This window comes from Schistocerca piceifrons, chromosome 3 (assembly GCF_021461385.2).
Source record: "Schistocerca piceifrons isolate TAMUIC-IGC-003096 chromosome 3, iqSchPice1.1, whole genome shotgun sequence".
NCBI classification, from domain to species: domain Eukaryota; kingdom Metazoa; phylum Arthropoda; class Insecta; order Orthoptera; family Acrididae; genus Schistocerca; species Schistocerca piceifrons.
In genome coordinates, this window is record NC_060140.1 from 571,378,470 (window position 1) to 571,391,057 (window position 12,588).

At 41.2% G+C, this 12,588-nt stretch overlaps 1 protein-coding gene across 2 annotated transcripts in view; it reads right to left on the minus strand.

Annotated features, from left to right (window-relative positions):
* LOC124787624 (glycerol-3-phosphate acyltransferase 1, mitochondrial) overlaps positions 1-12,588 on the minus strand; it is a 401,021-nt gene that overhangs the window by 315,290 nt on the left and 73,143 nt on the right. Inside the window, exon 1 of one of the 2 annotated variants that reach the window (XM_047254382.1) lies at positions 10,666-10,979. The exons of the other annotated variant lie outside the window; for it this stretch is intronic. Coding sequence (XP_047110338.1) covers positions 10,666-10,727 — 62 coding nt within the window. The 5' untranslated portion in view covers positions 10,728-10,979. Of the gene's footprint in view, positions 1-10,665; positions 10,980-12,588 lie in introns of those variants that run through there. 2 annotated transcript variants of the gene reach the window in all.

Below are 12,588 nucleotides of genomic sequence, written 5' to 3' on the forward strand. Positions count from 1 at the left end.
ACACATACATGCCCGAGGCAGAATTCGAACCTGCGACCTTAGCAGTCGCGCGGTTCCGGACTGAAGCGCCTAGAACTGCTCGGCCACCGAGGCCGGCAGAGAAAGTTGCACTCAGTGAGGTAAGCAGAGCGTAGAAGACAGAGAAGGTCTACTGGAGAGAATTAACTCACACACCTACAATTATCACTTTTAGTAACAGTAGTAGTACTGGAAAAATAAATGAATAAACTCTAAGACAGAAACAAATGCTAACTTCTGGTGGCTTGTGAACATGTAACTGTCTCAATCGTGGACACGACAGAAATGATGTCAGAGGAAAATTTTGTACATTAACTGTACTACTACTACTACTACTACTACTACTACTTGCTACAGTAGAACTAGAAGCAGAAGAAGAAGAAGAAGAAGAAGAAGACTAGGACGAAACATTTCGAATGTTATTGTCGAGACTTCAGCCCAAAGACTGGTTCGATGCATCAATCCACGCCAGTTCATCCTCTACAAAGCTCTTCATTTCTGTAAAACTACTGCAATCTACATCCTTCTCAACCTGATGACTGTAATCAAGCTTTGATCTCCCGCTACAATTTTCAGACCCAATCTTCCCTTCATTACCAGATTTACGACTTCTTAATGCCTCAGTATGTGTCCTACCAACCAATCCCTTATTTAGTCAAGTCCCAAATTCGATTTAGTACCTCATTAGTTATGTGATCCACCTATGTAATGTTCAGCGTTCTTCAGTACCACCACATTTCAAAATCTTTGTTCTCTTCTTGTCTGAACTCTTTATCGTCCACTTTTAGTCCAAACAACGCAACAATCGAGAAAAATGCCTTCAGAAACTACTTCCTAAAATTCAAATTTATATTCGATGTTAACAATTTTTTCTTCTTACGAAAGGTTCGTCCACGTTTTAATTACAAACAACGCAACACTCCACACAAATGCCTCCAGAAACTACTATTTGTAGTGTCTCATTTCCTACGACAAGTATCTTAGCATCGCCCGATTAGATTCTTTTATATATCTGTAGATGTGCTGTCAGTTCTTTCGGACATGTCCGAAAGCACAGTCACAACATATATAACTGGAGCGATGACGGGCAATGGTCTCTTCAATACAGATGCACACCAAGCTGGAACTCTAACGGGAATCGGCGAGATACCGCGAGTAAGTGAGCAAGTAGTGTGTGGTATAAGTTGAGAATTTGGCTCTTACTGCCGGAGCATGCTATATTTATGGATAATAACGATACAACCGTTCCAATTAGTGGATGAGCTGCTAATAAATAATCTACACTGGCCAATAAATTTTTAATTCGAAACATTGAGAAGGAAATCACGCGCGGCGTTTGTTGTCTGTTACTACATCCACCACATTATCCACACGGCTTCTTGACTCAACAGGAGCCAATAACGTTCTGGTATAGAGTTACACACTACCACAGCACGACCTGCAGCATGGCAGTATCGCGTGACACTTAATCGGAGAACACGTGATTGATGTATCTTTTCCTGTGGTCATCACAACCAGGGTGACCACCGCTGCATTTGCCGATAAAAATGCGTTAATGTTTCGTGATTAGCAGCCGCGGAGCCACAGTAGCTGTGGATTACATCAACGAAGCACGTGCCCTTGGCCCGGCTGATATGTGCGCATCATGACCTCCAGCAAAGTGAAACTTCGCGTCAAGAGTGCGCCCGGCGCCCTGAATCGCCAACCACCTGCTGCAAGACATGCGTAGGCAACAGCCTGGACGTCTGGCCAGTAGGCAGGTGAAACCCCAAGTCACCATCTTATTCTGAAGAGAGCTCCTTTTCGTTTCCAGCAGCGCTGAAGACAGGCCATAACAATCCGGAAACTAACATCCTGAATTTCAGCGGTAAATTGCTTATAATTTCGTTCCCTGTAATTTCACGTGAGTCAACTTAATTAAGGCAGATCAATCACCAAAGCATGTCAGCAACTTTGGTCATGATAGAAGTAATATAATACAGGGTTCTTATATATTTACTACAACAGTGCGAATGAATGTGAAGGAAGGATAGTATTTTCTTATAAAATTTGAACTGGTATTTTGAGAATCAGATTCCGGATACGAAAAACGAAATGTATCTGCGCCGTCCGAAAAATTTTCACGGTCAAATTATTTTTTTTAATAGAAAAAAAATGTAAGTATGACATCATTGATACAAGAGAAAGGTATGGCATAAACAGTACAATTACAAATTTAGAGGCTAATGTGGACGTGTAATTCAGTTTGTAGTTCGTTTAAGTGCATGTAGTTCATTTATAGGCGATAGTTTGTTGTAGATCGCCGTTAATGATTCGGCCTTTTGAATATATTTCAGACTTTTAGAATGTTCCTATTTAGCGGTATGGAATTCAAAAAGTTAAAAATCATCGCCTACCCAGACATGGACACCGTCTTTTATATTTTCAGTGCACTGGCCGGTATTTTAGTAACTCTTATTGATGACCTACGCTTCATTATCGCAATTTAACCAATTCTCTGCCAAAACCTTGAACGATACAGACGTTCAGACGAAACGTGCCTTAGCGTGGTCAATGCTACGTTACTCGCCGTAAAAATAAATACTTTTCATTTCTACGTATACATAAATTTAAGCAGTTTATTAAACAAGTTACAAAACTGCATTGGTATTCATGAGGATATGAGTTAAAATCGCAGACAACCTTATCTAGATCTTTTGTTGTTTCCCTGACATGCTTCAGATGAACATAATTCCTTTAAAAAATATTCAAGTTACAATCTCAACCTTCGTCTACATGAGCTAGTGTTAGGTCTCTAACGACCCGATCGAAGATGAAACGTTAAATCTTAACCACTTTTATAACGACCAAAAGAAATTGCCCCCTAGAACACACACCCTTCAGAGCGTAGTACTACCTTCCCTACACCGTATTTCTGCAGTGGCTGGTAAAATTTATTATAATCTCTTTCATTTCAAAATACGCGACCGAAATGGATGGGAAGAAATTGATAGTGATACATAAATTAAAACTCCAAATTTTTTCCTTATTTTAAGGTAAAATACCTTGCTAATAAGTCGTCATGCGGGACTTCACATAGTTCGATCCATTGTGCATATTGTACTAATCTAAAGCGTCAGTACTATATCCTATTAAAATGTAAATGGTTCTCAACATAATTATTAAGTGGACAGCAAGATAAAGCGGACAGGTAACTGAAAAGCGCAAACTATGTCTATTTCATTTAGAATTCGGACTCGAAAGAAAGAAAGAAACGAGGATTTGACGTCCTGTTGTCGTAGCAATTCACGGAAAGCACGTATCAGGACGGCAGGATTTGAAAATCTCTTCTCACGAATGCCAGTCTAGTGCCTTGACCACTTAGCTCGACGATTAACCAAGCCACAGCAGAGAAGAGGAAAAAAGATATGTACGTCAGAATTTCAAAGGACACACGAAGCTCACCTCGAATACTACACACAGATCCCAGAAGTGCTGAAGATGGATGTTGACTGTGGGTATTGTATCACAGACACAGTCACTATGATTGTTCAGACATCTCACTAAACCCGCCCAAAGATGTAAACAACTATGCATGAGCAGCGCCTATTAGACGGATGAGGTCCCACAGCCGATCAGTTCCAGTCATTCCACCAGGAAGGAGGTACACGGCTCGTGTTGCCTGTAGTTCAACCATGCCTAGACGGTAATTCCGCAGTTCGATCGCGTCCGAATTGTTACTTTGTGCCAGGGAGGGCTCTCAACAAGGGACGTGTGCAGGCGTGAACCAAAGCGATGTTGTTCGGACATGGATGAGAGACAGAGAGACAGGAACTGTCGAGGACATGCCTCGCTCAGGCCACTCAAGGGCTACTACTGCAGTGGATGACCGCTACCTACGGATTATGGCACGGAGGAACCCTCACAGCAACGCCACCATGTTGAATAATGCTTTTCGTGCAGCCACAGGACGTCGTGTTACGACTCAAACTGTGCGCAACAGGCTGCATGATGCGCAACTTCACTCCCGACGTCCTTCTTTTCAACCACGACACCATGCAGAGCGGTACAGATGGGCCCAGCAACATGCCGAATGGGCCGCTAAGGATTGGCATCAAGTTCTCTTCACCGATGAGTGTCACATGTGCCTTCAACCAGACAATCGTTGGAGACGTGTTTTGAGGCAACCCGGTCAGGCTGAACGCCTTAGACGCACTGTCCAGCGAGTGCAGCAAGGAGAAAGTTCTCTGCTGTTTTGGGGTGGCATTATGTGGGGCCGACTACGCCGCTGGTGACCATGGAAGGCGCCGTAAGGGCGTACGTGAATGCCATCCTCCGACCGATAGTGCAACCATATCGGTAGCATATTGGCGAAGCATTCGTCTTCATGGACGACAAATCGCGCACCCATCGTGCACTTCTTGTGAATGACTTCCTTAAGGATAACGACATCGCTCGACTATATTAGAGTGGCCAGCATGTTCTACAGAAATGAACCCTATCGAACATGCCTGGGATAGATCGAAAAGGGCTGTTTATGGACGAAGTGGCCCACCAACCACTCTGAGGGATCTACGCCGAATCACCGTTTAGGAGTGGGACAATCTGGACCAACAATGCCTTGATGAACTTGTGGATGATATGCCACGACGAATACAGGCATGCATCAGTTCAAGAAGGCGTGCTACTGGGTACTAGAAGTACCGGTGTTTACAGTAATCTGGACCACCACCTCTGAAGGTCTCGCTGTATGGTGGTACAGCATGCAATATGTGGCTTTCGTAAGCAATAGAAAAGGCGGAAATGATGTTTATGTTGCTCTCTATTGCAATTTTCTGTACGGGTTCCGGAACTCTCGAAACAGAGGTGATGCAAAACGTTTTTTGATGCGTGTGTAACTGAATTCCTCGCGTACTACTTCATTCAACAACCACCTTGCTGTTCCTGTATAAAACACTCCGTGAACGGACGTCTGTAGAGAACTACCGTAGTAAAACTCTGGGCTAGAGCTCGGCACCGCTCTAGTCCGGATCTTTGTCTTTCGCGGCACCAAAGTCAGTTGAGCACTCTTCACGGAACATTCTAATACGCCTCGCCCGTATCTCTCGCCTACTTTATTGAAACTTCACTGTGGGTCCCCCTCCTGAATAACCTGCTGGACTAGCAGCCCCAGGTGAAAGTATACTGCGTGCTGGACATTGACTTTGCCACAACTTGCTTCCGCATCGAGTTCCCGTTGAGTATACAGTTTTAATTCGTTCGCTTCTTTTCAGCTTACAATGCGGCGAAGAGTGGAAGTTCCATTTTTGCAGATCAGTGTTATTTGCAAGAAAAGAGTGACATATTACATATACTGGAAGTATTTCACACAAAAGAGCAAGAATTGTTTTAGAAACAGACAATATATATATATATACGGAGACTGATAAATACTGGCAAATCCAAAAAGAAAATAACGTGGGATTTTTAATGCGAAACTAAAAGAAATACTAAAAAAACCTGATTAGAATTAGGATTAAAACAATAAAGAGTATGAAGAACATCAAACAAACTTATGTTGGGTAAATACCATAATTCATCGGTTAAAATTGAAGATGAATCTTATACCGTTAATAATGAAAATAATAACCTTCCAGTGGAAATGTCAAGTAAGTTATATAAATCCATTTGAAGTGTAAAGGAAACAATGGCCCTGGGAGATGATGATATTTCGACTGAAATCGTTAACGCTGGGGGGGGGGGGGGGGGGGGGGGAGGGCGAAGTAAAACAAGACACAGTTGCTAAATTGTTTAAATGCTGTAACTGTTCTACTCCACGAGAATGGTGACAGAAAAGACGAAAAAAGAACTACAGATCTATCAGCTTCAGGTCCATAAAGTACACGATATTTACTGATTTCACTACCTACTCCATATTTTAAATTGGAAATTATCAAGCAAAGGAACTAGACGTTATTAGAAGAGGATTCAGGTTAATCGACAAATCAGGTCATGAATGGTGTTACGGAGTGGACCACTGAGTATGAATTAACACTTTGTCTATTATAAAACAACCATTTTCATTTTCAGGAAGCTTCTGACTCAGTTTCCTCAAACTATGTACTAAAAAAATTTTAAAAAAAATAACAAGCAAACAACACAGATTCTACGTACGTTGGTGCACTGACCAATATATGCGTCGATGTTACAGCTTCTACTACACTTAATCATGATGGGCGGCAATAAATAGTACAAAAAAGGCCCACCTCCCTAAACTGAGGTAAATAAGGAGTCCGTGTTAACGGAACACACGAGGTAGTGATCAAAAGGTAACGAGGATTTAATTTCGCGGGCTTTATACATCCTATTTTCAATTTTTTTATCTTGTTGGTATACATGTTCCTGATGTACGTTAGCATTTTCAATTGTTTTGAATATTTAGTTTATAGCTCACAGTCAAAAAGGTTATACGTCAGCTGTTGGGTTGGAAGAGGAGGTGCAGAAGATGAACTTCATCGCCGTGGCCTCCCAGGTCTCCAGATCTCACACCATATGACTTTTATCTTTGGTTACGTAAAAGACCGCGTTTTTATCCCACCTATGCCTGACACTATAGAAAGTCTCCGACATCCCATTGTTGAAGCTGTGAATTCGATAACAAGAGAACAGCTGCTTCGTTTGTGTCACGAAATGAGCCTCCGTTTTTATACTTGTCGAGTAACACGTGGTGCTCACACTGAATGCATAAAAATTTGAACTTTTCTCTTTCCAGGAACGTTGGAATTGTGTTTCTATGTTCTGTAGTTTTAAACAGCCCTGTATGTATCTGCCACTAATTTCCTGCATTCATTACCTCCATTGGTAGAAAACATGTCTATAACTAGTAGTAACAATTTGATGCCTATGATGTTTACCTGCAGTTTCTTTTATGCAACTCTGGAAAGAGGCATGTATTTTCTCTGGAAAGAGGCACGTATTTTGTCGCAGGAAAATGTCTGCAGTCCCATACCAATTCCTTGTTTCTCTCTTGGCAGTGGTGCGTTTTGACCTTCATACAGAATTTTCTCACGTCTTGAACTGTTGACACACCCGCCTACGAATTAATCGTTCACTTGCTCGTCTCCATATCTTCTCAAATTTCACGATGGATGTCTGCTGTTGTAATGTTTTGCGCATAAAAAAACGAGTCACTGTCCCTTCAGTCCGGAACCGCGCGACTGCTACGGTCGCAGGTTCGAATCCTGCCTCGGGCATGGATGTGTGTGATGTCCTTAGGTTAGTTAGGTTTAAGTAGTTCTAAGTTCTAGGGGACTGATGACCTCAGATGTTAAGTCCCATAGTGCTCAGAGCCATTTGAACCATTTCGAGTCACTGTCCAAACATCATATGCCCCAACCGTTTCAGTTCAAGTCATTTTAATGAATGTCTGTCGCCCTCCGTGAAGATCTCCGAAGCAAGTTCAGAGTTTACAGTAACCTCTATAATCTATCATTCAATGTTTCAAATGTGTGCAACGACCAGAAGCAGCGTACGTACACGCTGTGTGCGCATGTTGGCCATGCAGTTGAAACGTATTTCTGGACCGTGGATTTTCACGATTTCAGTGTGAGCTGGTGGAGATTGAGTAAGGCATTTTGGTACTCTTCTCCCATACCCGCGATCTTCTGCGGGCTCAAACAAATTCAGACTAGGGAGAATTCCTTTTGCAGGCAGAAGTCCATTTAGGCGCCCACAAAACTCCGCTCCCGAATCTTCAGAGATTTATTGGAGAAATACACCCACCAGTTTGTTCTTGAAATTACAAAAAAAAATGGTTCAAATGACTCTGAGCACTATGGGACTTATCATCTGTGGTCATCAGTCCCCTAGAACTTAGAACTACTTAAACCTAACTAACCTAAGGGCATCACACACATCCATGCCCGAGGCAGGATTCGAACCTGCGACCGTAGCAGTCCCGCGGTTCCGGACTGCAGCGCCTAGAACCGCACAGCCACCGCGGCCGGCTTGAAATTACAGGTTTGGCATTTACACGACATAACTCTGGTGTCTTCATCAGACAGTATGTTATTCCGTCTTTTGATATTTTATAGGTTTCATTCCATAAGATCAAAGAAAACATTCAACATCGAAACTGAAGACGAAATGAAGCTATACCAAACAAATCCAAAAACAAGGAGCGACTTCCCACAAGTGACAAGGGCAAAAAGTGGACAGAATAATGATGCGCACTTTCTTAGCTACAAGTGGATATTTTTCCATAATCGCAGTTGATGGAAAAAAAATTCTAATGTGGGATGTACTGCATTCCTTCTTTGCATCTTTCCGCCTACCCTCCCACGAATTCTCAAATTTGATTGCGAGAGAACAACTTCCGAAAAAAGTTCGAAAGTGAAAGCCGTCGCTATTAGATAACACGTGCTCTCACACACCGCATACGACAATCAAAAGAGTCAAAGTTTAAGACACACACACTGATTTCATGTCAACTTAGTTCGTGTTATCGTTACATGCAATATGTCATCACTATCACATCTTTAATTCTCTACAGGCGTGCCACACGTTTTGTGGGAAAGTTGATTTAACTTATCAAATCTCCTAAACCTTTTATTTCGATAAGTGTCGACTTTTGTTCGATATGAACATTTAAACCTTGCTCTATACGCTGACCCCGCCCCTCTCTCTCTCTCTCTTACACACACACACACACACACACACACACACACACACACTGCATACTAGGAAGAAAGGAAGTATTGACACAAACTTTTTGCAACTGCGCATATTCAAATACCTGAAAGTGTGTAACATTTCGTTAAGTCTTTTTCGCTTTAAGAAGCTGTATTTCAAAGCCCGTGTTGACTTAAAAAGTACATGGTCCTCCAAACGCTGTTGCTGTAACAATGGGCGTAAGTCACTATAAAAGGGAAGGCATTTTTACGTCTGTCTGTCTACACTGCAGGCCGTATGAGATTCAAACAAATTCCCGAAAATGCAAGCATCACACATTCTCCAATACGAATGTAAAATATCTCTAACTGATACCTTCTACTCTGTTAATGCACGTGTTCAACCACATGCAAAATTATGTCGACGTTCTGTATGTTCACTGGAAAACAACGAGTGCCAAAGTAGTTACTTAACTTGTTCCACTGATCATACGATACACGTTATGATGTGGAAAGTGTCAAGAGAACAAACATAAAAACATATTTATATAAAAAAGGTGAATATATATATATATATATATATATATATATATATATATATATATATATATATATCATTACATGCTGGCCATTTATTGTTTTTTTCTGTAAAAATGACTAATTATTGCTATTCAAGAATTCCTCTATGGAAGCTGTTAAAGAGAACACTTCAGCTATGTGTCAAACTTTTTTTTCCATGAGTACACTGTCAAAGAGTTTTATAGCTCCATATTTCACTACTTTCTGTGCCCATGTTAGATTCATTACGGGGCAACGTAGATCGTTTTTCCTTCTAGTATTGTACTTGGGAGTATCTCTGTTACTCTGAAATTCATAAGGGCTTTTGATGACAAATTTCGTAAGTCATTAAATTTACTGTGAGGCTGTGATTAATATTCGCAGCTGCTTAAACATGACTTGAAGATGTACGTGTGTGAATCTCACATATACTTCTAATTACTTTCTCTTGTGCAAAGGGTACTTTTTTGCCAAGAGACGAGATACTCCATATTATATCCTGTAAGACATCAGCGAATAAAATATTCAAGATATGTTAACTTACTGACTACAGTATTCTAAAAGTTGACAATTCTTATGGTAAAAGTAATCGATCATAACGCTTTAACAGGTATCCTATGCGGTTTTTTCCAGTTTGAGTTTTCTTCTGTATGCACACCTAAGTACTTAGAATGTTCAGCCCTCCTCATTATTTATTGTTGTGTATCAGGTTAACAGGGAGTGGTATATTTCTGAAAGCACAAAACTGGATGAGCTGTGTTTTTTCGAATCTTAAACCTAGTACATCTGTGTAAAACCAGTCGGTAACTTTCACACATTCATCATTTGCTACTTTCTCTACTTATGCTTATTTTCTCAGCTTCATAACAATGCTTGTGTCATTTGCCTTCTGAATCAAACAAAATAGCAATCATTAACATGAAGGCCAATGATCGAGCCCTGTGGAACTCCCGTAATAATTTCTTCCAGTAGACTTGTCAGATTTGTATTTTATGACGATTACATAACTTACATGAGAAAGTAGTAGGTAAACAAAATTCGTAAAAACAAAATGATAGACGACCGAATGCAAAAATCGGCAAGGGGAATACTAATTAAAAATGGAAAGGAAGAAAAACGACGACACGTAAAAAACTACGACTGCTATGAGGATTTAGTTTCATGTTAAAAGTGAGTAAGTTTTATTTAAAAGAACTTTGAACCAACTGTCAAAAGAGTTTGCAAAATCTGAAAGAATTAGCGCACCTTTTACGTTACAGAATCCTCTATTGTTGCTACTGATTATACATGGTGAGCAGAGCGCGCGTCAAAATGCAGGGAAATGTCAAAAGCCAGCTGCAGTCGTAAAAACAGTAATGTTCTCTGAAGAACGTAAAAATCTTTGCACGCCTATTATGCCCGGAAAGGCTTAGTTTAAAATGTAAAATATTGTATGTTCAAATTACAGCATGAGTTCACTCACCACTTGAAGAAAAGCCACGATATGACAGCACACAATAGAAACGCTTCTAAAATTCCTGCCATTTGGGGTAATATGTTGTGAGAGACGTGTTAAAAGTATTTGGAAATTTGGCTAATATGTTAATTTCATACTATTATGAAACTGTTCATTGTCCAAATGGGGTACACTGAAGTATTCTTGCAGCTCGTTTATTATCAGCGTCAGCGCAGCGTACGCACACCACTGACAACCTATGGTGCAGAGACCCTGATGCTCGGCAAGTTGACTGACGCAGGCAGTTGCGGCGCGAGCAGCCGGCAGAAACCCACTGCCAGCGGGCAGGCAACTGCCGGCAGAGCGACCTGGTGGCCGCCGTGCCAAATGCTTCTAGTGGCGTGATCGCCACAAGGAGTTGACGTGACCCGCCTGACAACTCTGGCCGTAACCCCGACTGTGAAGAAACTGCGAATTCACGTCTGCGAGCACTATTTAGCGATAGCCCGAAGATGGACGAAACTGAGGACGCACGCATGTTCAAGAAACGTTTCATACAAGAAGGGCAGATGTACAGCATAAATCTTGTGTATAATTGAGAAGTACAGACGCAGCAACAAATAATTTTCAAAGTACCACATATTAAGCATTCCACCCACATCTATCACGAGCGAGCATGGACATCAGAATAATTATTCACATGCATATCCACATGGTCCTCTGGTCAGTCCATTAATTCATGGACAAGACAAGAACTAAAATTGTGAGTAGTAAACATCAGAAATGTTTAACTTTGTTTTCAAACGTCCCTTTGAAAAAGAAAACCGAGCATACTGCCCCAATTTAACCTTCGTACCACTGAAAGGATGACTGGTATAAGTATTATTGTCAGTGGCGCTGAGAAACAGCTGAAATCATTAAAACTGAACAAAGCCACAGGGTGTGACGGAATCCTTTCTATACCCAATTCGTGACTAAGTTAGTCTCTCTGTTAACTACAATCCATTGTACAAAAAACCGTGCCTAGTACCTGGAAGAAGGCATACGTCACACCTGTCTACAAGAAGGGCAGAAGTAGTGGTCCAAAAAACTACTATCCAATATCCTTGACATCCGTTTATTGTGGAATCTTAGAAGATATTCCGAGTTCAAACATAATGAGGTATCTCTAAGAGAATGGCCTCCTCCATGCCAAATAGCATAGATTTCGAGAACACAGCGCACTTTTCTAACACGACATCCTGAAGGCCATGGATCAAGGCTGTCAGGTAGATGCAGTACCCCTCTATTTCTGAAAAATATTTTAATCAGTACCACATCCACGCTTGTTATCAAAAGTACGATCGTATGGGGTACCTGGCGAAATTTATGACTGGATTGAGGATTTCTTGGTAGGGAGGACACTGCAAGTTACTGTATCTTGAATGTTGGATGGTGAGTCATCGATAGAGGTAGAAATAAGTCCGGTTGCACCCAAGGGAAATGTGTTGTGTCCCTTGCTGTTAATGCCGAATATTAATGACCTTGCGGACAACATTAATAGTAACCTCATACTTTTCGCACATGATGTACCGTCTGTACAATTCTGCACAAATATTCAGTCAGATTTTGATGATATTCCAAAGTTGTGCAAAGATTGACAACTTGCTTTAAATGATCCAAAATTTAAAATTGTGCACTTCACAAAACGAAAAAAAAGAAACATAGTGGCCTATGTAAAATAATATCAGTGGGTCACAGTTGGCATCGGTAAACTCATACAAGTATCTGGGTGTCACACTTTGCAGGGATTGAAATGGAATGGTTACAGAGGTTCAGTCGTTGGTACAGCAGGTAGCAGACTTAGGTTTACTGATAGAACACCAGTACTACGGAAATGCAATCAGTCTACAAAGGAGACTGCTTACAAATCAGTAGTGCGATCATTGTAGGAAATTACTCACGTGTATG